The sequence below is a fragment of the Vidua macroura genome, chromosome 19, assembly GCF_024509145.1.
Source record: "Vidua macroura isolate BioBank_ID:100142 chromosome 19, ASM2450914v1, whole genome shotgun sequence".
NCBI lineage: Eukaryota > Metazoa > Chordata > Aves > Passeriformes > Viduidae > Vidua > Vidua macroura.
Window position 1 is genome coordinate 1,529,365 of NC_071589.1, and position 27,100 is coordinate 1,556,464.

Sequence of the window (27,100 nt, forward strand, 5' to 3'; positions counted from 1 at the left end):
CCACAGTGAGATCCTCCCTGGTCTCCTCTCCAGGTGAACAATCCCAGCCTTTCCTGCCAGCAGAGCTGCTCCATCCTCTGCTCACCCTGGAGCCTCCTCTGGGCTCTGCAGCAGCTCCAGCTCCTGCCTGAGCTGGGATCCTCCACCCCAGCCCAGGAGAGCAGAGGAAGGTGCCAAGTGGGCAGCTGTCTCCCAGAGCTCATGCACAGAAAGCCTTGACCTTTGGCTAATGAATCACTCCTAATGAAAAGCCTGTCCAGCTGGATTTAATTGCCTGGTTTGGGCAGATATGGCTGGAAAATCTCACTCCTGTCAAGATTTTTTTCCACCCCCTAAAGCATCAAATTATTCACCGTCCTCTTGTAGCATTTTGCAGCCAACTCTTTCCTGTGATGATTTCCAAAGGATGAAGAATGAGCACCCTGGTGACATTTCTAGTATCTATAAATATCTCCCCACTACCCTGCCTGCCCAACTGGTGAATTATGCAGGGAGATATATATAATAAAACAATCAGATCCATTTTGTTGTCAACAGACCATTCTTCTTCAGCTGACAGGAGGACAGCTCAGGCTGTGGCTCTGGAAAGAGCAGGCAGTGCCTGGGGAGTTACTGAGCTTCTCCTTCCCTGGATGTACAGGGGCATCTTGGAGGGCAACACTGAGCAGAGAGAGGCCCTGCTATGCTGGGAAAAGGAGGAAAGGCTTTGAAAGAGAAAAAGAATGAATCTTAGGACAGTGAAAGTCTCTGTAATGGCAGGAAATCCAACATCCAGAGCACCAAGAATCACATGGAACCACAAACAGCATCACTTAGGTTGGAGAAGATCTCAAAGACCATCGAGGCCAAGATGTGCTCCATGCCCACCTTGTCCCCAGCCCAGAGCTCTGAGTGCCACCTCCAGGAATTCCTTGGACACCTCCAGGGATGGGCACTCCAAACCTCCCTGGGCAATTCCAATCCCTGAGCTCCCTTTCCATGGGGAAATTCCTGCTGGTGCCCACCCTGAGCCTGCCCTGGCCCAGCCTGAGGCCGTTCCCTCTCCTCCTGTCCCTGTTCCCTGGAGCAGAGCCCGACCCCCCTGGCTGTCCCCTCCTGCCAGGGGTTGTGCAGAGCCACAAGGTCCCCTCTGGTAAAAGCAGCCTTGAAGATGTCCCAGTGGAGGACTAACCCAGCATGATGGATTACCTGGAGCACAATGAACTTCCTTCCACTCCTTCTCTTTTGTGTTTAATTCAGCAGTGCTCTGCTCATGCATCTCAACCTCCTGCATGCTGAAATACACAGAGAATTTAATGTGCCCAACTTTGCAGGGTGACCAGTTTACATTTCATATCTAATTGGCAGGTCTTAATTTAAATTGGGAGGGATTTACTTTAATAGCAAAGCTTTCCCCAGCTAACAGACCTCTTCTAGCAGGGACTCATTATGTGGGATACTCTACAGACCCTGTTGCCTCATTTATGGGTTAGAGGCAATTTAAAAAAGCCAGCTTAAGACAGCTCTCTCCCTTCCATTGGATATTTGCAGATGGCTTTTGCTAAGCCATAACTAGCTCCTTCATCATTAATTTTTTGGGGATGTGCCCTGGGGACAGTGTCTAGCAATTAAAGTTCTTACCAGAGAGTTTTTCCTCCTTACCTTCATCCAGAAGTTTGTCGTTCTCCGGGACTGCAAGGACGAGGATTTTGGATGTTGTCATTCCTGCAGGAAGAGAGCTGCTGTGCTGCTCAGGGCAGGAGAGTTCCTGTGGATCTCCTGCAAAGCCTGAGGGCTTCACCCTCCTGGATGCCTCTCAGTGGGAGCAAAGCTGATCCCCTAGACTGGCAGAGAGTTGAGCACATCTTCTGCCACGTGCCAAAGCCACCCATAAAACCACTCAGTGTGAGATGAGGCTCTGAGAAACCAAACAGTGCCCACAGAAATGCTGTCCTGGTTTAACCCCAGCAGCAGCCAAGCCCTCCACGCCTCCACCTCTCTCCCTCCCAGAGGGTAAAAGTGTGAGAACTCCCAGGCTGAGGTAAAGGCAGTTGGATGGGAAAGCCAGGAGTGAATGGTGCTTCCAGATGCTGCAAGGCATGAGCAGGACAGAGCTCGGGGAGGGACACCAGCACTGCTGCTTCCTGCATTTCTGCCTGTTAGGAGACTTCAGTTTCAATGCCACCACGTGAACATTGGAGCAGCATTGGCTGGTGATTCTCCCCCTTCCCCAGCCCCTGAGCCCATTCAGGGCCAGAGCTGCCAAGTGAGGACCTCTCCAGATGAGTGGTGTTTGTCGAGGTGCTCCTTGATTCTGGGGGTTTATCCAGCTGAGAGGGTTTGTAGTGTCCCCACAGGAGGGTCACAGTCCCTGCTGGACACCCAGATCTGCCCGTGAGATTGTACCCTGACACTGGGTCAGGGTGGGAGGCTTTGGGGGTTCTCATTGGACATTGAGACACTTGAGTGTGTCCAGAGGAGGCAACGAGGCTGGAGAGGGGCTGGGAACACAAACCCTGTGAGGAACGTTTGGAGGAGCTGGGGTTGTTCAGCCTGGAGAAGAGGAGGCTCAGAGGTGACCTCATTGCTCTCCACAACTCCCTGAAGGGAGGTGCAGACAGGTGGGGTCGGTCTCTTCCACTGGGCAGCACTGACAGAACAAGAGGACACAGCCTCGAGCTGAGTCAGGGAAGGCACAGGTTGGATATTAGGAACAAATTTTCACTGAAAGAATAATAAAGTTCTGGAATTGTCTTCCCAGGGAGGTGGTGGAATCACCATCTCTGGGTGTGTTAAAAAAAAGACTGGACGTGGCACTTGGTGCTATAGTCTAGTTGAGGTGTTGGGGCATGGGTTGGACTTGATGATCTTAGAGGTCTCTTCCAACCTCATTATTCTGTGATTCTGTGATTGGTGCTGATCCCACTGAGCCAAGCCCTCTGCAGCCCTGGCACCTTCCCCTCCCTCCTGCCAGGCTCCCTGGGACCAGCTCAGAGGGCAGCAAAGCCCCAGGTGAAAACCCAGGGCTGCTCGTGTGGCGAGGGCTGAGAGGATGAGGAGAGGAACTGTTCCATACAGGTAAAACCTCACAGCAGAAAGGCCTTGTTAAACATGGTTCAGGCCTTGCTTTTCTGGCTAAGCTAGCCTGTTGAGTTCCCACGAGAGAAGAATTATGAGAATCATTTTGCACAACAATCTATTCTTACGAGAAGACAGTTTGCACCTGTGGAAATAAGAAGTTTGTCCTGAGAGAATCCATGAAGAAAGAATGTAAACATATCTAGAAAGAGAAAAGTTTGGTGGACATGTGCATTACCAACCAATGAGCTGAGTTTCAATGAATTGCTGACCAATTAGAGTCAACACAGCGCCTTCTGATAATCATAATATGGTGTCCTGGTTTGGGGCAATTTTGGGAGAAAACTTCTCAAGGGATTTCCTCTAGAAAGCAAATTCAAGAGCCCTCCCCAAGTGATCTCTGTTCCTAGAGATGAAGATGATTTTAGAGATAGATAATGAGAAATTTTGCCTTTGAACACCTCATCTTTAAAACAGTACCCCATAAGTTGACATGGCCCATAAACACAGCTGTGGGGAGAAAAGTGTTTGTTTAACAGGCAAAGCATTCACCAGCACCAAAAATGAACAATATTAAACATATGGTTATGTGAATAAAGATTTGGCTATTCTGCAGGAAGAAACATGTGTCTTGGCCATCTCTACTGTGACAGGGAACAGCAAATGTCACCCAGAGGCAGGGCCTGTGTGAGCCTCCAAGCACAGAGAGTTTTCCCAGGAAAACCCCATTTCCCCAGGGAGCAGCCCAGCTGGTGCCATTCCCAGCTCCGTGTGCTCAGTGACGCTCTGTGTGACTGCCACTGCCACAGTGCCCACCCGGCCACCCCTTGTGGGAACCCAGCACATCCCTCCGGCTGCCCTGGCTGGCTCCAGACCCTGGCAGGGGGCTCAGAGACCTTGGCACAAAGTCAAAAACACCTGTGGCTTCCATTTTAACCCGTGGGAAAAACTGCCAACTCTGTGTGAGGAATTACAAGCCACAAGGGTTTGAGTAGTGTGGTGGTTGAATTAACACAGGGTGAAAAAGTAGAATTTTGGGGTTTTTAGAATATAATTCAGGGGACAAGATGGAGGGATTTGGGCGTGTCCTGACCTTCTTCTCCTTCTCCTTGCCCTCCATGTCTCGCTGTGCTGGTGACACTTTTCTGTTGGTTTAAGGTACAGACACACTGTCCAACATCAATGACAGACATTGGCACGTTATTGTAACCATGGCACACGGAGTTTTTGGTATAAAATGTGAACACCGCCCTGAGGGCAGACAGAATGCCATGGCTGAGCTGCTGGACAGAGCTCAGCAGGTCAGAGAAAGAATGTTCTAGAGAAGGGAAAATAAACAACCTTGAGAAGCTGATCCTGCACATTCAGACTCCTTTGGCTGCACAGGCTGGGAAATGAGGACTTTCACACTCTCGGGGTCACCTCAACACCTGGACCCTGAGACCCCTCTGTGCCCTCTGTGCCAGGAACACTGGTCTCCCATTCCAGCTGGAATTAAACCCCAGTGACCCCCACAGGTGTGTTCCTCCCACCCGGCCCCTGTGCTCTCCTCACTGGCAGTAAACCTGCAGCTTCCAGAGACTATTCCAGGAACAATTACTTTTATTAGTAAGTATCTATCATCACGACATATTCCTCTTAAATCATCCCTGTGCTGTGCTTTCACTATTGATTCCATTAAGCACACTGGATATTAACACCATTTTCAATGTTGCTAAGATTTACAGGAGTGTTAGCAACACACAGCTTATAACCACAACATCTGCTCACCTCCCAGCTTTCAACATTACACACACACAACATTAAACATGAGGGAAAGGAATAAATTCTGGAGAATTTCACAAGTCACTGGACTATTTAAGCGTTTTGGAGAAGGCTAGTGATTTTACTGATGGATGATTTTAAAACTACTTTGGATCACAAAGAGAAATAAAAACTAGATTTAAGTTTAGCACTCTCTGGGTGTGGTATATCATGCTCTGTGCTGGCATCTTGCAGTGCAGCAGTGTAGGAATTGCAGGATATTGATTTACAGCAGCCACGTGTCACCCTGCACCTCTGTCGCCTCCTGGCAGGCCCTGTTTGGGTCACATCCCCAGGACACAGAGATAACTTGGGAGTCCACCAGAGAGATGGAACCTGGGTTAATCTCAGCGTTTCGTTGTTTAAATTGTGTGACACTGTGGGGGATTTGCAGAGCAGGGGCTGTGCTGGTGCCTCAGATCTGCAGCAGCAAGGCCACACCAGCGAGCACCCACTTGGACGGCTTTTCCTTCGTCTTGAGGTTAAAAGTCCACACGTAGGTCGGCCCTCTCTGGCGTGTTTTGTACAGAGGACACGGGTACAAGCCCCGGGTGTCCTGCTTGTCATCAGGAATGGCCTTGATGAACACGACAGGCATGGCCGGGGTGAGCTCCTTGAGCCTGGCCTCCGTGATGGTCCCGGCCTGCAGAGAGGAGGAGACAAAGGTCACAGCTCCAAGGTGTCCACCAGCTACTCTCTGATGCACCTGAGCCCCCGTGATCTTTATCCAAGCTGCTCCTGCTGGGGAGGTGCAAACAGCTTCTCCAGGGTCAAGGGGCTGGATGAGCCTCCTCGAGGAAGGAGGTCTGGATCCAAGAGCCCCCTGTCTCACCACGACCCTCCTCAACATAGATCATCTCAAGGCTCCAGCTGCCTGCACTCCCACCAGATGCTCAAACCCTCACATCCCAGCTGGACTTCGTGTGGGAACAGTGTCCCTGGCCCTGTCCAGCCATATTACCAACAAAGTTTCACTTCTCTTCTCCTGGTTTCTACCGAGGTGCAGCTTGAGGCCATTTCCTCTTGTCCTATTGCCAGGGAACAGGGACAGGACAAGAGGAAAACCTGAGCTAGGACAGGCTCAGGTTGGACATCAGGAGGAATTTCTTAGCTGAAAGGGTGATTAAGCATTGCCCAGGGAGGTTTGGAGTGCCCATCCCTGGAGGTGTCCCAGGAACAGCTGGAGGTGGCACTCAGTGCTCGGGGCTGGGGACAAGGTGGGGATTGGGCACAGCTTGGACTCAGTGACCTCAGAGATCTTTTCCAAGCTCAGAGATCCTGGGATTATTCTCATGCATCTCTTTCTCAGAGGATTCCAGACCAGAATCACCTCGTGGGAGGTGTTGCTGGTGGTGGGAGGGAGGGTGGACACCTGAAACCACTGGGATGGAGAGCAGCCCCAAAACAGGCTTGTTCCCACTCTCATGATGCAACCGAGAGAATTCAAAATGACTTTTCTGAGGGAATATCACCATTAAATATCAAGTCCCATTATTCTCCTCCCAGCAATGCCCAGCCCAGCAGGCTGCCCAACGCAGGAGAGGGAGAGAACCCTGCCAGGGCAAGAAATCAAGTTTGCTTCTCTAATTTGGGTCTCTCTGGCATTTTCTCTCTCTCTTCCTGACAATAAAATACCCTGCACATCAATCCGTTTCCAGGGAAAACTGCCTAATGGAGGCTAGAGAGACCAAATGAAAACAAATAGGGAAATGGAAACGAAACTTTTCAGCACTAAAGAAACTGCTTCTCACTGCAGCTGAGCTTCACATATCATCATTATTCCAAATGCTCTCGGATCAGAGTCGTGGGGTGAGATTCAACCTCTCCAGTAGTTTATTTAGTTCTATAACGAGCGAAGAAAAATCATCCCTCCTGCCACACACCTCGGTTTAATTGTACTAATGCCATCTGTTATGCTCAGCTATGAAAAATCCAACTCTCATTTAGGATTTTATATTTCCAACGTGCTGAACAAACATTAAATAATTCGTATAATACCTTGTAAAGTAGCTATTTATGAAACATTATTATGCACTCTTCTTAAATTCACACCTTTCATTTCTGAGACTGGGTTTTAATCAGGTCTTTCTCTTTTCTTTTTACTGCTGAGAATACTTCAAATGAAATTTCCAAGAGATATTCTACCTGTTTCTAGGTTAACAAGAGCTGAAATCTTCCTGAGGTACCTCTGTGTAAGATATCATTTTGTTATGTCTGGGCTGATTCTCATTTGCATTTTTTATCGCTCTCATCATCAGAAATTAATTCTGCTCTGAAAGCAGCTCTTCCTGACTAGCAGCACAGCACTCGTGGTGCAAAACCACCATTCTGTGCCTGGAGAGCTCAGCCTCAGATCCTAAAGGATCCCTCACTTCTGCCTGTCCCAGGCTGCCAGCAGCCAGCTGAGAGTGGCCGTGGGGCAGTGCCACTTGTCACCGGGGCTGAGGGCACCAAGAGCTGTCACAAGCCAGGGGTGGTGACAGACGGGCCCAAACCCAGCCCCTGTGACCCACAGCCCTGCAAGCCCTGCACGGGGAGGCTCCCAGCACTGGTTCCTCACACCACAGCCCCTTTGGGGTCAGCTGGCCCAGGGACCCCAGCACGGCCTGGCTGCCTTGGGCATGGAGTCACCTGGGGCAGGGAAGGGGACATGGAGCCAGCAGGGACAGGGACACAGAGCCAGCAGGGAAAGGGACATGGAGCCAACAGGGAAAGGGACATGGAGCCAGCAGGGACAGGGACATGGAGCCAGCAGAGAAAGGGACATGGAGCCAGCAGGGAAAGGGACATGGAGTCAACAGGGAAAGGGACACAGAGCCAGCAGGGACAGGGACATGGAGTCAACAGGGAAGGGGACATGGAGCCAGCAGGGAAGGGGACATGGAGCCAGCAGGGAAGGGGACATGGAGCCAGCAGGGAAAGGGGAACATGGAATCAACAGGGAAAAGGACATGGAGCCAGCAGGGAAAGGGACATGGAGCCAGCAGGGAAGGGGACATGGAGCCAGCAGGGAAAGGGACATGGTGCCAGCAGGGAAGGGGACATGGAGCCAGCAGGGAAAGGGACATGGAGCCAGCACGGAGCACTCCAAGGTGGTCCCTGAGTGATGGGGTCAGTGGCTTCAGCCACTGTGGCTGGACAAGGGGAATGAAAAAACTCTTCCCCGTGAGGGTGGTGAGGCCCTGCCCTGTGGCTGCCCCATCCCTGGCAGTGCCCAAGGCCAGGCTGGACAGGGCTTGGAGCAGCCTGGGACAGTGGAAGATGTCCCTGCCCATGGTGGGATGGAATGAGCTGATTTTCAGGTCCTTTCCAGCCCAAGCCAGTCTGGGATCTTGTGGTTCCATGGCAGGGGCTGTGCTGTGCACAGCAGCCAGAGCTCCGTGGAGCACACGTGGTGTGAAACCCACCCCTGCCCTGGTCCCACCACGCTCCAACCCCCTTGGGCAGGGGCAGGGCACGCTCTTGGCATCAAACTCTCTATTGCAGAGGGCAAGAAAGCCAAGAATCTGTCAGCAGTTTGAGATAAAATGTCTCCAAGCATCCCCAGCCACAGCATCCTTCTGACTGTCACTGAGTCCCAGTGACTTTAACAGGGCTGCAGCACGAGATCATTTGCACCCAAAATAATCTGCTTAGTTTCATTTCATCTAACAGCTGCCTGCTGTTTTGTAATGAATGTTTTATAAATTTAAGACACCCAAGGGCAAACATAAATGTTTAAATAAATAGAAAAATGTGAGTAGCAGAACATAGAAGGACTCTTTCCTTTTTTGGAGGCACAATCTAAATGTGAAATATTCTTTTAAAAGTGGAGGTGTTCCCCAGAGGAATTCTTCTAAACATGGCCTGCCATTTTTATCAGAGGATTAATTTGGAAGGAGTACACAACCCAAAAGAGTTGTGCACCTGTTCTAAAAGTCCTGCATCCATTAATGCACACTGGCACTCACTGGATTATAGGTAAAAGGAATAGTTCCACTAGGTAGAAATGATATTTCAGTGGGAGCAGCAACCCATAAAAATATCCTTTTCCTTTCTGAAATACATTGAAGCATGATACCCAGAGATTATGAATGGCTCCATGAACATAATTGCTCAGTATCTTTCAATCACAAGGTAAATGTAATCAGAAAAACAGATTTACTGGTGTTGGGATGGTCTCTGAAGACAATTCCCACTGCTGGATGCAATCACCCAGACCAGTTATTGGAGCAGGCAGAGGGGAGAAGCCAAGTATTCCCAAAGATTTCTGGCTTTGCACCACCAAAAACCTCTCACTCTTCACTTCCAGCATTGCCTGGAGATGGGTAAAACCCAGACAGAACTCATTTTCTGGTCATAGTGGCAAAGAAAACATAACAGCAGGCACTGGAATGTGCTTAAATGGGGTATTTGACATGCAGGACCAGGAATTTTTAAAATCTCTCTCTGTTCTGGTGTGTCCAGCTGATTTCTGTCAGGTTTTTAGGGCAGCAGAAATCCAGTGTTCCCTGTGGCAGGGGCTGGGATCCCCCAAGGGTTGTTTGTGGAGAAGGGAACAGCCAGGGAACTGTGGGGGCAGAGCTGGGAGCTCTGGTCCCTGCTCTGCTGCTGTGAGCAGAGCCCAGAGCACGAGAGCAGAGATCTGACCTGACCCACGTGAGATCCATCTTCCAGCAGAGCCCTTGCCAATGTTCCCGGCTGCCTGTGGCTCCCCAGCCCCAATTCAGGCCATTTCCAGAGCAGAAAACAGCCTGGAGCTTTGAACTCCCCATCAGGGAGGGCACAGCTTTCCCTGATTTCCTACCCTTCATGGAAAACCACTGCAGAGAGGGAGATAATTCATGACAAATAAGTGGAGAGCGCCGGATCAGAATTTCAGGGCCACACCTGTGGCTTCTCCCTCACCCCCCAGAGCCTTGCAGAGCTCACCTGAGCATCCCAGCGTGCTCCCTCCATGAACAGACCATGGACATAGGCCCCCTCACGAGGAGCGCTGGCAAAATCCTCTCTGCTCTTCTTTGTCACGTCGCACTGCAACGTCATCTTGTCCAGGGGCCACTTGTTCTTCCGGGCCGTGGTCTGCATGATGGCCGTCAGGATGGACTGGGGGTTGAAGAACCCTCCGAGCCACAGCGTGGAGGGTAAGGAGAAGTCCCTGGTCCAGGCTTCCAGCTCGCTGATGCGAGCCAGCAGGTCAGCAAACCACGAGCCCAGGCTGGCCGTGGAAGGGTAAGACCTCTTCACCCAGGACTCGGGCACCGTGCCCAAGAAGAGGGAGTTCTGCAAGGTCTCCATGTCGCTGGTCATGGTCAGTTCCCCCTGGTGAGAAAGGGCACAGTCAGCACTGAGCACTGCCCAGCAGAGCCTGCTTGGGAGCAGAGCTGGGCCAGGGCACGAGGAAGAGCACAGAGTCCCACACGGACACTGCTGGCCACGTGCTCTGGGTGACTTCATGAGTTTGGGGGTTTCCTGCACACTTTCTATTGCATATTCCTGCATCCTGCTGTAAAAATACTGCTGGGAGGAAAAGCTGTTTATAGTGACAGCAGCAGGGGTATCCCTTGGTTGTCTTGGTGTTATTTCTGTTTTTCCTCATGGACTGGCAGATTTTCAGGGGTGCAAAGCTGTTCTCACTCACTGCCAGGGCAGGATACTGGAGTCTCTGATGATCTACTCTAAAACTGTCCAAATATTTGTTATGTTGAGTCCTATCCCCCCACTCTCCTCCACTTCCCCTCACTCCTCCCCTCATTTGCTGCTTTGCAGTGCAAGATTTTCTTTTTGACTTCACATGTTGTCTGCAAATGTAATCACAGCTCCTTCCACAGCAGGGAAGGAGCACAACAAAGTAAGATATGATTCAGCCAAGTGAGATAAAGAGAGAGGTTTGACTTTTCCTTTGTGCAGCAATTAATTAGTTTCAAAGCTTTTAGAAACCTGTATCACTTCTGCCAGAAGAGCTCAATTCCAGGACATTCCACTGAAATGAAATGTGAGGGTGGCAGTACACTGGAACAGGTTGTCCACAGAGGCTGTGGAGTCTCCATCCTTGGAAATTTTCAAAACCCACCAGGGCATGGTCCAGAACAACCTGCTCTGCCTGTCCCTGCTTGGGATGGGGCTGGAGCAGACAATATCCTGACCAACTCCTCTGTGATTCTGGCTCACTCAAGCAGGCTCACCCAAGCAGGATACAAAGAGAAAACCTGCAAATGCAGCTCAGCTTTCCTCATAAAAAAAAGACTGGACATGGCACTCGATGCTATAGTCTAGTTGAGGTGTTGGGGCATGGGTTGGACTTGATGATCTTAGAGGTCTCTTCCAACCTCATTATTCTGTGATTCTGTGATCCTGTGTGTGTATGAAATGGTCTCCACAGTCCAAACCTCTGCAGCTCTGTGCTCAGCTGGAGGGGTACAACACCCCCAGAACTTTGGAGACCCACAGATAATGGCGATCACTGCTCTCCATTCTAAGCACTTCCTTTTGTTCCCTTATCACTTTGCCAAAATTTATCTCATTTACAATTTCTCTTTGCCTCGGGCTAAGTGTTTTTGGAAAGATTAACTAAAATCAGTTGAGCCATTGCTGAGAACAAGGGGGAGGGAATTGGGTCAGTCTATTCACATTAAAAGATTCCAACTGTTCTTTCACAGGACTTCAGTGCCTCCAGCCGTGGGGTCAGCAGAGGTGCCCTTTGCTGGGGCCACAAAAATCTATGAAGCTTTAGCAAAAGTTGAAATCTTCTTAAAGCAGCCCCCGCAGTTGTTTAGCAATGCTTGTCAGAGCCCTGCAGTTCAAGATCTCTGCAGCTTGTTCCCGTGCTGACCATGCCCTGTGGGACACACTGACAGCTGAAAAAGACCTTTAATATCACCAAATCCAGCCATATCTTTGTGACTTGGACAAGGGGTGGCAATTAGATTTAATGGGGGGAAGAATGTGCTGCTTAATATTGCTGGGGGAACCAGGGGATGCAGAGTGTGCAAATGAGCCACAAACAAAATTAACCACAGCAATCTGTAACACGGGGTGCAAAGCTCTCCCCAAACCCTGCCACACATCATGGCAGGGAAGGAGATGGGCTCTGCAGAAAAGGCTCCTCACAGGGCTGCAGCAGCCTCAGCCCCTGAGCTGGGATGCAGAGACATCCTGGAGAGCAGATTTCTGGTGGATGGAGAAAATCCTGAGTACAAAGGGTTTAAGATGGGTTTCGAAGCTACAACAGCAAATAACGTGAAATGAAAAGCTGGAAGAAGCAGCACTTGCAGTTAACACTAAAATATGAGGAACAACCTCCCGAAATCTCCATCATGATCTCCATCCTCTGGAGAAACTGGACACAAAGAGGAACCATCAACGGGCTGGGCTGAAGCCATGGCAGGACCATGCAGGAAGAACAAGAAGCCCTGCACTGGCCACAGCAGGACTCTGAATCAGGAGCCTTTTGTGCTCCTGGAAGTGTTTTGACGTGGGTAAGAATATGGCAGAATGTGTGCAAGCAGCCAAATTGATTTAAAGACACCCCCCCCCCCCCCAATCATATATCATGTCTAGTTTTACTTTCAGGAAACAAATGAATTAGCAAATGTAATTCTCAGCAAGGCTTGAGAAAAGCAATTTTTAAAGCCTGCGCACTCAAGCATGCTTTGAGTCTCCTGTGAGGGTTCAAAGCATCTACAGCAGCAATCTCATAGAGTTGTCCAAACACAATTATGCATAAATTTGCATTTCAGATGCTGAATACTAAAGTGCATCGGAAATTATTCAAGTTACTTTTTAAATTTTTTTTTTTCCCAAACGCTGGGAGTAATTTTCATTTAAAGACACCCTTGAAGGAAGTCCTAATCAGCCTGCAGCCATTCCCTCAAGATGAACACACTACAGGCACAAACTGTTTCCTCAGTTCAGGTTATTTTCACTTGATACCCAGCTTGCCGATCAAAATTTGGTCTTTGTTATTTTACAATATATATTATCCTCATTTTGGAGGCTCATCCTTCACTCAAATTGCAAACCAGAGGATCTGCTTGCAAAAAATGAGGCTGGTACAACATTAACATGCAAGTGCTTCAGCCCAGGCTCTGGTTCCATCCAAGCCAGCCAGAACAAAGGGCTTTGAAATGCAACATGCCAGTTATTTCTGATGGCTACCAGTCTATTGCAATTTCTCTTCCTCCTAATGGGATGTCTCCTATTTTTGGACCAAACAATCACTTTCCGCTACCACGACACGATGAATTATTCAAAAATTCAAATTAGGCGTGACATTTCTAAATCGCCTTCCTTTGGCAGATCCTTCAGTCAGTTAAAAACAATAAGCCTTGTTTTCTCTGGGCTTTATTTATTCTCTCCTGAGCTCTGTGGGGCCTGGCTTGTAAACTCTCCTCCTCTGAGTGCTGTCAGTGCAGGCCCCCAGCCCCAGAGATGAACGAGCCTTAACAGCTCTTTAATTGTCAGGAAAGGGCAATTAAAGCAGGATTTCCTCAGTGTAAGGCCAGAGTCAAGTGAGGGCAGCATCAGGAAGAGCCATCAGCCCCCTCTGGCTGCTCTGTGGTCCCCCAGGTGTGGGAGGTGACATGAGGGATGCTGAGCAGGGCTTTGGGTCATGCACAAGATCTAATTCAGCTCTGCAGGGACCCACACGTGAGCTTTGGCTGCAGACACAAGACCTGGGCTGAAGTTGTGCCAGGGGAAACCTGGTGTGGATGTCAGGAGAGCTTTCTTCAGGCAGTGGAACAGGCTGTGGTGGAGTCACCAACCACAGGCTGACAGAATATTCCGAGCTGGAAGGGGCCCTCAAGGACCATCGAGTCCAACTCTTAAGTAAATGGCCTGTCCAGGGACTGAACACACAACCTTGGTGGGGTCAGCACCAACTGAGCCCAAGTACCCTGGAAATGGCCAAAAAAACATCTGGATGTGGCACCTGAGGTTTAGGGGTGAGCACGGTGGTGCTGCTGGGGTGGTGGTGGGACTTGGTGATCTCAAAGGGCTTCTCCAGCCTTAAGGACTCCATGGTTCTTGGAATTGCCCACTGATGGCCTCTCAGAGCCTTCAGATGTGCCTCTGCAGCAAACACCAGACTTGCCAAACACCAGAAATGCCAAATGCTGCTCTGCTCTGCTGTTCTCCTCCAGCCCCAGGATGTCTCTGCATCCCAGCTCAGGGGCTGAGGCTGCTGCAGCCCTGTGAGGAGCCTTTTCTGCAGAGCCCATCTCCTTCCCTGCCATGGTGTGTGGCAGGGTTTGGGGAGAGCTTTGCACCCTGTGTTACAGATTGCTGTGGTTAATTTTGTTTGTGGCTCATTTGCACACTCTGCATCCCCTGGTTCCCCCAGCAATATTAAGCAGCACATTCTTCCCCCCATTAAATCTAATTGCCACCCCTTGTCCAAGTCACAATTATATCTTATTTGGGGCTCTGGGATTGAAACATTAAATCACTTCTGTTTACCTGTCTCAGGAAATGGAATTTTCAATTCCAGTGCCTTATGCTAGAAAATAAGAGAAATCTGTTTATGATAATTGACTACATAAATATCAGCTTCTTTCAAAACGGGCTGTACACCCTGACCCACCACCTGTGTCAGGGATATCTCTGCTTTAACAAGCACCAGCAGCAAATGCAGCACACACACATCTGCAGCTGCTGCCTCCAGGCTGCAGCTGGGGTTTGGGAGCAGCTTGGTGCCTAAACCCCAAGCCAAGCCTGCCCCTCCTCATGCAGCGTGGGCAGATGAAGGTTTCTTTTCCAAGCTGCCCCTGGGAGAGGTTTGAGATGTGATTCCACCTCAGGGCAGGCCCTCCTTGCTCACGCTCAGCTCCTCCTATGAACGGGCTGGGTCCAAGCCCAGACCCTTCAGCCACGCTGTGCACACCAGGGCTGGGAGCTCAGCATCCCCACGAAAAGGGATCAGGACATGATGGAGCAGGGGATGCCCACTGTCTGATGGCCTAGAGATCCCCCAGGGCCCTGCTGTGGCATGAGGGAGAGGCAGGGCAGGCAGCAGGGCAGTGCTGAGGCTTTGTTCTGCCAGCTCCAGGCTGCATTCCTGTGCTGCACTTGTGCCTTCCCAAGGGATGGACAGCAGCTGGCCGTGGGGAGGGGTCCCTGGGGGTGACAAGGTGCAGGGGGAGTGCTGTTAGAGGGCACCAGGACTGCCAGGCAGCTCCTCACTCCCTGATCCGTTCTGGCTCATCCCTAAGGGGCAGTCAGAGCCTTTTCTGTTTTGTCCCACTGAGTGCCTGGGGGGGATGCAGGAGGTGACTTCTCCTACCAGTGCATGCAGCATCAATCACAGCCCTCCCTCACACCCCACTGAACCAGAAATGTGCATCCCAGCTGGTGTGGCAAAGCCAGCAGCTGGGGGGACACACACACCCCTGTCCTGGGCAGAGTCTGGTTCCACACCAGGGTGGGGATCAGCTGCCCTGGAGCCCTTGGACAGGGACTCCCAAGCACGTGGCTCACACCCAACTGTATATTTTCCAAAACTCTTGTGATTTTAGCCTTTTTCTTTTGCAGTTCTGGACATTTTGTGCCTTCACATAAAGCCAATCTTTGATTTCAGCTCAGCCTGTGCCTCTGAGATATTTTGTTCCAAGCTCCCCCCACTCCTGGACATTTTATACAAAGGTGTGATTTTTGGCTCACCTTTAAGTAGGCCATGTGTCAATTTGTGAGTGACCTGCTGTTGCTGTGGCACAATCTGGGGTGGCCAGAAGTGCTTGTCCCCTGTTCCCAAAAGCCAAGCACTGCTGTGTGTGCCTGCAGACACCGTGCCACTGCAAATCCACCTGTGAGCCCTGTGGAGCCAGGCTGGCTTTGCAGCCAGCAGCAAATTCTTCTCTGTCACCCCTTTTATTCCCTGAGCATCACCCTGCAGGATTTTCCAGCTCTCCTGCTGATGCCTTAGGATTTCAGCTTTTCTATTTTTCAGATCCCGTAGCGCATTAGTGCACAGCTCTGAACTCCTAGAAAATGTCGCTAACTGCCTTCACATTTTGGTCAGACAGAACAATTCCTCTGGGCCTGAGATCCAAGGACACACCACAGGCCCTGAAAAGTGTAAACAAAAGTGACTTGTGGGGGAGCAAACTGGGGGAACATGACTTCATTACCTGAAGCTGTAATTGGAGAATTAACCCCTGATATGCCAATAGACCAAACTTCTATCTGTATAAAAAACTTGTGACCATTGTGATGTCTTCAGTTTGAGCTTTCAGATTTCCCAGGCTCTGCACTGCACTGGGAAATAACTCTGAACTCCACATGAAGTGTCAGCCAGCTCTCCTCACAGCTCAGGCACACACAACAATCCTTTCCCAGCCCCACAACCAAGGACAGCGCTGCAGCTCCAGCCCCAAAAAGTGCAAACAGCAGGGAATGGAGGAGAGCAGCCTGGGAGGGTGGGACTGCATCACCTGGAGCTGGAATTGGGCAATGAACCCCAGTGTGGAAATGGAGCAGAACTCATAAAAGTGTGAGAACTCGGGACTCTGAGTCCATCCTGGGTGCAGCCCTGGCTGGGCTCTTGTGCTGCCCAAGGTGTGTCCTTTGAGGCCTTTTCATAAATCCCTGCTTTATTCCTTTACCTCTGTCCAGCCTCTGCTCCAGGCAGCCTCTCCGGGCATCAATCATCCATCCTGGGTGCAGCCTCTGCGAGGCTTTGCACTGCCCACGGTGTTCCTATCGAGGGCCTTTAATAAATACCCACTTTATTCTCTTTTCTGTGTCCCAGGCAGCCTCTCCAGGCCATGGGTACCTTGAGGCCCAGCTCCAGCTCGGCGAGCGAGCGCCGCATTTCGGCAGTGAGTGCGTTCATGCGCTCGCACTCCTGGAGGGCAACCACAGCATAGGGAGTCCTCTCCTCCACCTTGGCCAGCAGCTCTGCCATGTTGAACTCGTCCGTGAGCTTCTCTAACATCTCTTCCAGAAGGGCTTGCACCTGTGCCAGAGGGAGGAGAGAGGGGGACGCTGCTGAGTGATCCCCAGGCTCACGGCTGCCTCCCCCTGCCCTGTCAGTGTCTCCAAAACCATCCCTGTCAGCCCTGGGCACCTCTCAAAGGGCTTGCCCCATCCTGTTAAAATCCAAATGCTGGCAGAAGTTAATGTCAGATGAGCGGCTCGCAAAATGATGGTTTTCAAATGTCCCTGTGACATGTGGCTGCCTCTTCTCTTCTTGGCTCTCTTATTTCTCCTGAGGTCACACTCACAAGGAGATGGATGGGGCTGGGGCCTCAGCCGAGCCTCAGGACAACACAGCTTATGAGCTGGTTTTCTCTGGTGTACTGATGGAGAGAGGTGATTATATGAAATTGAATTTTAAGCTGAATTTGGCATTCTGGACTAATGGAGCCACGGAAGAAAAGCATAACAGAACAAAATTATTTTCTGGTCACCACCACAGCTTCTTCAGAGCTCTAAGTACTTAACTCCAATGCAAGGGGACCTTTGTGGTGTCTAAAAAAATTAAATAAACTCCTTTCTGACAATGAGGCATGAAGCCCCTGCTATCCATGGGATCAGCTGCATTTCCCAGGTTTACTGTGGAAGCTCTCACTCAAAGCTTTGCTTTACTTCTGAGCTGGAACCCGAGCAAGACTCCTGCTTGCTGGGACCTTTTGGGCACACATAATACAGTTAAAATTCTATGATCCCAAGTGCCAAACCTGGCATGCAGGGCCAGTGCCAGCTAGGGCAGGGTACTTTTACAGCCAGGGCCACCGATATTCATATTTTGGACTCTGCACTCTGATTTCCTCCTGTTGCTGCTCTCCCCAGCCCTCAGCTCCTGACAGCAGTGACCATGTGTGGGCTGTTACTGCAGCCACACAGGTGACTAAAGCTGGAAAAGCTCCTCAGCTGCACCTCGGGGGCACTACAGAAATATCTGCTGGTTTGAAATTCCCCTGCAAGTCCCTTTGGCTCTGATTCCTCCACAGCAATTACAGCTCGTTTGCTGTAGGGTGACCTCAGAAGCCTGTGGGAGGAACTGGACTTGTCAGAGCCTCGGGAAAATTGACAGGTTCACATTTTCCCTGGAAGCTCCCTAAAGTCACCTCAGCCAAACCAGGGGCTGGACATCCTTCAGTGGAGTTGAGACAAGGCTTTGCTCACTCCCATCCAAGGAGCAAGTGGAAGGGACAGCTTGGATAATGACAGAGATCACTTCAGGAAGGAAATGAGCTGTGGGAGCGTGTCCCCAGGCACAAGGCAGGGCACTGAGGTCACACTCTGCTTGCTCTCAGGCAGATTTTATTCCCAGAGCCATGAGGACTTCTGTGCTCCTGTGAGAGTCTTCTTGACTGTCACCAGGAGTTTGCAGGGTGGCCACGACCTGTGACACCACTGCTGGGGCACTCCCTGATCATTTTGCTTCTCTGGGCTGAGGAATTAATTTGTGTTTCTGTAACAAAAGGAGTGGGAAGGGAGAAGAGGAACTCATATTTGCTATCTCTGAACATCTTGTTTGGCTTTGCTACCCCTGGATTATTCTCATCACCTCAAATTCCAGTATGAACTGAAAAATGGGCACTTCTAGGAGCCCCTTAGGGGAAGGCAGTCGGTTCCCCAGCTTCACACCAAGCCAAAGGAAACTCGTGTGAAACCACAGCTTTATATGAGCTGCAATTAGCCATTCATTAAATTGCAAATCTTCAAACGCAGAGCTGGCACCTTAAGACTGCAGGAGTAAAAACCTGAGCATGTGTTGGCTGATTCCAGATCTTGTCGGGGATGTTTGGGCCATGTTTTAATGAGCTGTGAGTTTCCACAGGGAGGGCTGAGATCAGCCCAGGACACAAAGGAGTAGCAAAGGAGTTCAGCTGGAAATGAGGAATTACAAGGCCCTGGGGAGCTGGTGGGACACGGTGGCAGCAGCAGGAGGAGGGCTGAGCTGTGGGTGGCACGCTGTGGGTGGCAGGCAGTGTGCCAGGGGCCCATTGCTATGCCAGTCACAGGGACTGCTGCTCAGGGAAGGTTTATTTGCAACACCTTCAGAGGATGATAACGAAGGCTCTACAGTGCACGGGGTAATTAAGAGGCACTGTCCTGTTACTGCCAACACTAAATTGCATCCCACCAGGGTGATGTTCTGCAAAAAAAATGGGCTTTAGGCAGGCAAAGGCAGAACACAGAACCATGGACAAGCCTGATGGATGAGACAGGCATCAAACCCCAGCAGCTGCCCCTGAGCACTCTCAGCATCTCCTCCTGAGCACTCTCAGCATCTCCTCCTGGGAACCCCCATTCCCCTGAACACTCTCAGCATCTCCTCCTGGGTGCCCACTCCTTTTCTGCACTCTCACCATCTCCTCCTGAGCACTCTTAGCATCTCCTCCTGAGTCCCCACTCTTTTTCTGCACTCTCACCATCTCTTCCTGGGTGCCCACTCCTCCTGAACACTCTCCCCATCTCCTCCTGAACACTCTCACCATCTTCTCCTGGGTCCCCACTCCCCCTGAGCACTCTCACCATCTCCTCCTGGGTGCCCACTCCCCCTGAGCACTCTCACCATCTCCTCCTGGGTGCCCACTGCCCCTGAGCACTCTCACCATCTCCTCCTGGGTGCCCACTGCCCCTGAACACTCTCACCATCTCCTCCTGGGTGCCCATTCCCCCTGAGCACTCTCACCATATCCTCCTGAGCACTCTCACCATCTCCTCCTGAGTCCCCACTCCTTTTCTGCACTCTCACCATCTCCCCCTGAGTCCCCACTCCTTTTCTGCACTCTCACCATCTCCTCCTGGGTGCCCACTGGCCCTGACCACTCTCACCATCTCCTCCTGGGTGCTCATTCCCCCTGAGCACTCTCACCATATCCTCCTGAGCACTCTCAGCATCTCCTCCTGGGTGCCCATTCCCCCTGAGCACTCTCACCATCTCCTCCTGAGTCCCCACTCCTTTTCTGCACTCTCACCATCTCCTCCTGGGTGCCCACAGCTCCTTGGCCCGTGCTGCTGTCCCGGGGCTGCAGCTCCAGCACGGTGCGCAGGAGCCGCTCCGAGCGCTGCGTGAGGAACCCGATCTCGGCGTTGGGGTGGAGGCCGTACAGGTAGGGAGACTCTGGAGGCAGGGCATCGTCTATGTACTGCACAGAGACATTCAGAGCACGTTAGGAACAGCCCAGGGCACTTCGCCTGCAGAGCTGCAGTGCTGGAATCATCGCCCCAAGAGGTCAGCCCGGGCTGATCCAGCTGAAGCACCAGGGAAGTGATGGAGGAAGGAGAGTACAAATGTTTACAGAGCTGCTTCTGCTCCTGCTGGGAAAATTCTGTAATTGCTGGAGTTCAGCCTGGCTTCGTGTCTCAGGCTGGACCTTCTCTAGCAATTATCTGCTGTGCATTTCAGCATCAGCATCCTGAAATCTCTTGTGGGAATTGAGCTTCCAGTAGTTAAGTTTTATGAACAAAACCAGCCTGATGTGCCTCTCTCTGCTACTGCATTTGTGTACAAAGAGCAGATGAGATCAGTAAGTAGATCAACAAGACCCTTCAGTGATTCTCATCGAAACTGATGATAAAAAGAGCTTGAAAGGGCCATTTTAGCAAACAGTATGTGGATGCAATTTTCCAGGAGCCCCACTTATGTCTCGAGCACCAATACAGTTGCTCTATTCATGCATGAACAGAATGAGCCCATGATGAAGTAGCAAATTACCATTAGATTTGGTTGATCCAGGGGAATGCTGAAACAGCCACAGGAACACAACATAATGGGAAATAAGAGGAACAGTGCAGGAACACTGCAGCTCTGTTCCTGCCTCCTAAGGCAGATTATGGGGCAGTTAGGGAAGACATTCCATTTACATGTATAAATAATGCCAGCAAACAAAGAGCTTACCTGGTGATAGCCATTATAATCCATGTTCCCTGGGAGGGGAAATCCAGGAGCAAGGCAGAGCTCTCCCTCCAGCATTTCTGGCTTAATAAACTCCTCCAGGTAGGTTTTGCAGAGCCGCCTGTCCCAGTCATCCGTGATGTGACCTCCGTACATGATCTCACCCACGAGGTAGCGCAGGTCATCGTAGGGGACCTGGGCGTGGAGCAGGCTGGGCTGAACCCAGGCACTGCCCTGCACCCTCAGGGCTCCCACCTCAGCCAACAAACATCAGGCAGGAGTTAAATCCTGCCCCAGGAAAGCTGGGGCACAGCACAGTGCCGCTCCCCACTGAGCGAGTGGCGCTGAGGTCTCCCAACTCCTCCCAAAAGCGCCCCAAACTTTGAAACCCAAAGACGCCAAGGAAATGGCATTTCCGGACGGCTTCAGGCCACCCTGGTGGTCCAAAGCCCCCAGAAAGCCCCACCGTGGTGTCCTCACCTTCGAGCTGGCCTGCAGGTAGTTGTAGAGCACATTGACAGAGATGGTGAGGTCCCCGGTGCTGAAGGGGTACGGGCGGTTCCAGCCCTGGGGGCCGAACTTGCGCCGCTCCGCCACCACCGCGTGGAAATAGCACAGGGCAAAGAGGATGCTCCTGAACTCCTTCTCCTGGCTGCACATCTCCAGGGTGTCCTGCAACACAGTGTGATAAGTTACAAAAGACTCTTTGTTCATCGAGACAGAAAGGAGAAGCCTTGTGTAGATAACAGAAAATCAAAGGAGAAGCCTTGTGTAAGATAACAGAGAACCAAAGGAGAAGACTTGTGTAGATAACAGAAAACCGACAGGCAGAAACTAGCTAGTATGTTGATTACTTAAGCTAGTTGTGTAATTAGAACTTAGGTGCATATAACATATAACCTTATATGGAGAAGACCATTACGGGGCCGTGGATTTTCACCAAGGAAGAAGAGAGGAGCCTTCGTCAAACGCCCAACAGAGAGTAGAAGAAGACCCCCTAGCAACAGAGGGCACAAGCGCAGAGTACACCCAGAGATACCACAGACACGGAAGAAAAAGAGTATAAAAAGACTGTGGGAAGGGGGAAACAGGGTGAGCCGTTTGCGGAGCGGGGACTCCCCGGCTGCACCCAGCACTGTTTGCTTGCCATCGCTTGCTGTAACCAATAAATTTCTGATTGACTCTTGAAAGGCTGAACAAATTATTCGCCTCTATTTATAACAACAGGACAGCTGCCCTCAGCCTCAGCGACTCCCAGGGAACCCAAACACGCCAGGCTTTGGACAGGGTGAATCACAGATTCAGAGGCCAGGGCTCAGAAACACCCCCAAAAAATCAAGTTCAAGCTTCGATCAAACACCCCCATGCACAACTAATTGTGAACCGTATTTTTTTGAACAATTACAGGGATGTGTCTCCACCACTTCCCTGGGCAGCCTGTTCCAGAGCTTAACCAACCTTTCACTGTAGAAATTTTTCCTAACATCCAAGCTGAACCTCCCCTGCTGACACTTGTTACCTGGGGCAAGAGGCCGATCAAATTGTCCTCCAGTTCATTTTTGTGTCATGCACACGTGTATTTCAAAGTCAGGGGCTTTGCATTGCAGATTTATTGGCAAACTCTAGCAAGTATTTTCTGACTTAACATTTACTGTTCCCAGCTCCGAGTGCCTTTGCACGGGAACACGCACAGGGAGGGAAGGACACGTGCACCCACTCAACGCCCCATCACCTGCATGTGCTCAACATCCCTCACCAGAAAGATGAGGAGGGAGCCACAGAATCACAGAATTCTCTGTTGGAAGGGACCTTAAAGTCCATGCTTTTCCAGCCCCTCTGCCATGGGCAGGGATGCTTTCCAGTATCCCACATTGCTCCAAGCCCGTCCAGCATTTATCTTAAAAAAATGCCACGTTAGACCTTTAATCCTCTGAGAGCACGACAGAGCTCAGGGGCTGTGCAGAAAAGGGGGAATCCATTACTCTAGAGGGTGCAATATACTGACCAAGTGCACGTGCCAATCAAGAACATCCCAAAAGCTGCTTTTCCCTGGATTAGGCAGCACTCTAAGCTCCCTTTATCAGCATTGTGATGAAGAACTGCTTCAAGTACTTGCAGAACACCTTTCTCATTTCAGGAAACATCCCCAGAACAACCCAGTTCATTCTCATTTGGCCTCTCTTCAGTTGTCAATTCTTCTTCAGCTACAAAGCAGAACAATATCCCCTGCACAGAATAAAGGGCCTTCTTTGTAGCCTTCAGCTGAAAGCTAAATTTGAACATCTCTTCTGTATAAAGCAGGGAAATGAGGTGTAAAAGGGACCCCACCCACTCGCTTCAGGATTTCTGATAAGAGATGTTTCATAATCCTCCAGCAATTTAGAAAATGCTAATTACTATTGATTGAAATGAGCAGAGCCAGGATGAAAATGTTGCTTGGGGTGAAGGTTCTCCCCTCCCTTGTTCTCCAGGACATTTTGTGGAGCTCAGGATGATGAATGGCAGTAGATAAGTTTGGAATAATCTTCCCTGACCACTGGCATTAATCCTTGCATGGTGCCTCCCCCCACACCTGCTCAGCAATGTTCCCTCCTGCGCTTGGGATTCTCTCCACACCAACATCTGAGTGCTGCTGTGAGCTGCCCCATGGCCCAGGGTCCACAATTGCTTGGGGCTGCTCTTGCCTCATCCCAAATAACAAGAAATTTTATGGAGAGAATCTCAGACTGGTTGGGGTTGGAAGGGACCTTAAATCCCAACCAGTGCCACCCCTGCCATGGGCAGGGACACCTCCCACTGTGCCAGGCTGCTCCAAGCCCTGTCCAACCTGGCCTTGGGCACTGCCAGGGGTCCAGGGGCAGCCACAGCTGCTCTGGGCACCTGTGCCACGGCCTCATCATCCTCACATCCAAGAATTTCTTCCCAATATCCAGTGTAGATCTACCCTTCTTCAATTTGAAGCCATTCCCTGTGTCCTATCCCTCCAGGATCTTGTCCCAAGTCCATCTCCGGCTCTCTTGGAGCCCCTTTAGGTACTGGAAGGTCTCCCTGGAGTCTTCTCTCCTCCAGGCTGAACAACCCCAGCTGACTCCTCAGCAGAGGTGCCCCAGCCCTCTGACTAACTCAGTGGCCTTCTCTGGACTCGTTCCAGCTGTGTTTGGGGCCCCAGAGTGGGACTCAGCACGGCAGGTGGGGCTCCACAAAAGCCAAGCAGAGATTTCTCACAAGAGGAGACAGCCCCGCAAGATCTGCAGGGTGTGTTCCCAGCTGGATGGGAACTGCAATAATGTCAGCACCAGCGATCCTAACGGGCAGTTTGAGGGCTGAGAGCACCTTCAGAGCCTTCTGATGGGGTCCTGCTGTGAGGGCAGTGTGTGACTGAGTGTCAGGGTGGCAGGAATGGGACTCAGTGTCCCTAGGACAGGAATCAGCAGCGACACGAGTGCTCAGCCCTCAGCCCCTGAGGGAAGTGGGGTCATGGCCGAGCCCCCCTGGCTCCATCCTGCCCTGGGGCCCATGGGCTGTTCCCAGGGAGCCCTGCAGGGATGGGATCCTGCCCTGCTCCTGTCCCACGGTGAGAGCAGAGCTCATTCAACCACGGCCTTACAGCCCCTCTGACACTGATCCACACCCTCTGGGGCACCAGGAATATTTCCATCTCTTCCCCACGCAGGGCTGTTCCCTTGCACAGGAGGGACAGGGGTGAGTGCCTGCTGTGACAGGAAGATTTTTGAGCAATAAACACAAGGAGCACCCTGCCACGGGCTGCTCTTGTGGGCCAGCCACTCTCACATGGCCTAATTTACATCATGGCAAAGCAACTCCTGCCTGCAGGCAGCTTCCAGCTCGGATTTGCAACACTCCTGGTGTCAGCAAGGTCTTGAGCTGCATGGCCTTGGGGCACACATCCAATCTCTCTGTGCTGCTCTGGAGAGGGATGTGAGCAGATCAGCAGCTCTGACCCTCTAACCCTGGTTAAACAGCAGAAAAGCGAGGTTTAACCAGCTCACCTCCCACGGTGTGGGTGTTAGACATCATGTGTCACTCAGCAGCCCAGAAAGGAGGCACCCAGACAGAGAAATCAACTGAAACACAACAAAGTCTCCCGATGCTGCAGTCAGAAGTCTGATTCTGTACTGAAAGAGCCTTTCTGAGGTGGTGGAGGTGTTTAAAAACAGGCTGGACGTGGCACTCAGGGCCATGGTTTAGTTGATGAGGAGGTGTTTGTCAGAGGTTGGACTTGATGATCTCAAAGGTCTTTTCCAGCCTGGTTAATTCTGTGATTCTGTGATCACATGCAGGGGAGAATCACAGAATCACAGAATCACAGAATAATGAGGTTGGAAGAGACCTCTAAGATCATCGAGTCCAACCTATGCCTTAACACCTCAGCTAGACTATAGCACCAAGTGCCATGTCCAGTCTTTTGTTAAACACATAAATGAAAATGGTCAAACTGGACAGAAGTCTGGTGTCCCAGGCCCTGCTGCAGGAAAGAGGCTTCTCAGATCACCGGAACCCTTTCTTGGGAAAACCAGTGCTTGGAAAGAGATCTGTGCCTGGCTTGTGGGGAAGAGCAGAGGGGCTGCTGGACCCAGAGGCTCTGTGCTGCAAGGGGGCTGGGGAGGCAACATCCCTCATGCTCTGTGGAAGAGGTTTTCCAGCGATCTCTGTGAGGCAGACAGGAGTTTGATAAGAGGATCCATATTCACCCCTGAATGAATTTCCTACCAAGGTCATTGACATAGAAACCAAGAAAGAAAGGAGGATAAATAAGATAAAACTACAGCTGCCTGTTCCAATGAGCACTTTGTTTGTCTCTCCTGACCAATGAGTAAAGTGTAGGAGTTTTGTAAGAGTGTATAAGAAGCATGCATGCTATAATAAAAACAGTTTGAAAATGGAGCGAGTTGCTTTGGATTGTCTCCGACTCAACCACAACAGGGGCTGCAGCAGCTCCAGCACACCCAACTGTTGCCCTGATTTTTAAAAGTGCTAAGTTTTCTTTTCTAGTTCTTTTGAAAGTTTTAAAGTTCTCATGAAACTTCTTTTAGCCTCCTGATAATGTTTACGTGTGGCAAGCACATTTCTCTCTCTCTCAGGATTTTTTTATTGAGGTGCACAGAGAGAAATGAAAGAGAAAACAATTTCTATTTCTGCTCCTTGTTTTTCTCTTGTGGAATGTGTTTGGAGAATTGTTTACCCAGAGTGAGCGCTTGGTTGGATCATGGTGGATTGTTTGGGCCTGAGAGCCAATCTGGGCTCTAGAGAACAGGGTCACGAGTTGTGAGTTAGATATGATAGTTAGAGAAAGTAGCATGCAATATTTAGTAGCCTCTTTTATATAGCATATTAATGTATTATAACATAATTATAATAAAGAAATCATTCAGCCTTCTGAAATGGAGTTACACATCATCATTCTTCCCATTGGGTTCGCCGACATCTACAACATTTACGTATTTGAGAGTCAGAGTTCCCACACAATTTCATGTAGAAATAGAATAGTTTACATATTTCTCTGTGGGTGGAGAGAAATGATTGATTGCTCTTCGGACCAGTGTGGTTGGAGAGGTGGTAATTCCATCCTCCAACCCATGGGCACCTTTAGAATTCTATAAATACCAGATGTTTGAATAAAACTGGGTCTTTTTTACTTTGAACTCACCAAGCTCCTGGGTACTCATTTCGACACCCAGCCATGCTCCTACCTGGCTGAAGTTGTCCAGGGCCTTGTGCAGGTTGGCGTGCATGCCGGTGGGCGCCTCGCTGGTGACTTTGATGGAGTTTTCCAGGATGCCCTGGGGAATGATGTGGCTCTCCGGGCACGGCGCCGGCTCGGCGCTCAGGAACACGCGGAAATCCCGGTGGCTGCCCTGGCTGTGCTGCTCCAGCCTCTTCTCCAGGGAGCTCAGCCACTTGGCCACCAGGTGGATGTTCTGGCAGGGACAAAGGGACAAGGCTTGCTCGGTTTCCCCATCACACCCCCATGTGCTGAGCAGGCACCAAATCCATCCCACTGACGGGAATTCCAGCCCTCTGGAATTTGGGACTTGGCCCAGGAGTGCCTGTGTGCAGCTCCCAGCCCCAAAGAGCCAGGTGCATCAAGAACATTTGAAAACTCAAAATAATCAGTATAAATCAGCAGCAGAGCAGCAAGTCACAGCTGGGCTGGTTGGGCTCTTGGTGCTGGAATTCTCCTCATTTCAGCAATACCAGCTGAGGTTATTCCTAGGGGAGAAAATTATTTATTTTTTTATATTTATTTTGTATCTATTTTTTTTTATTTTATTGATATCATTTTATATTCTTTAAACTATTTATTTATTTATTTTTATCTGTTATTCCTGGGGAACAGAGTTGTTATTCCTGGGGTGTAAATTTGTTATTCCTGGGGAGCAGAGTTGTTATTCC

The 27,100-nt window shown here is 50.6% G+C and overlaps 1 protein-coding gene across 5 annotated transcripts in view; it reads right to left on the reverse strand.

The window, feature by feature from the left end:
- Positions 1–4,652: 4,652 nt before the first annotated feature.
- Positions 4,653–27,100, reverse strand: part of DNAH9 (dynein axonemal heavy chain 9) — an 85,295-nt gene continuing 62,847 nt past the window's right edge. For all 5 annotated transcript variants that reach the window (XM_053994992.1, XM_053994993.1, XM_053994994.1 and 2 more), the window contains 7 exons: positions 26,398–26,625; positions 21,167–21,358; positions 20,690–20,881; positions 19,767–19,937; positions 16,610–16,792; positions 9,772–10,161; positions 4,653–5,503 (listed from right to left, as the gene is read on the reverse strand). In XM_053994992.1, the coding sequence (XP_053850967.1) occupies positions 5,276–5,503; positions 9,772–10,161; positions 16,610–16,792; positions 19,767–19,937; positions 20,690–20,881; positions 21,167–21,358; positions 26,398–26,625 (1,584 nt within the window). In that variant the 3' untranslated portion in view covers positions 4,653–5,275. The remainder of the gene's footprint in view (positions 5,504–9,771; positions 10,162–16,609; positions 16,793–19,766; positions 19,938–20,689; positions 20,882–21,166; positions 21,359–26,397; positions 26,626–27,100) is intronic.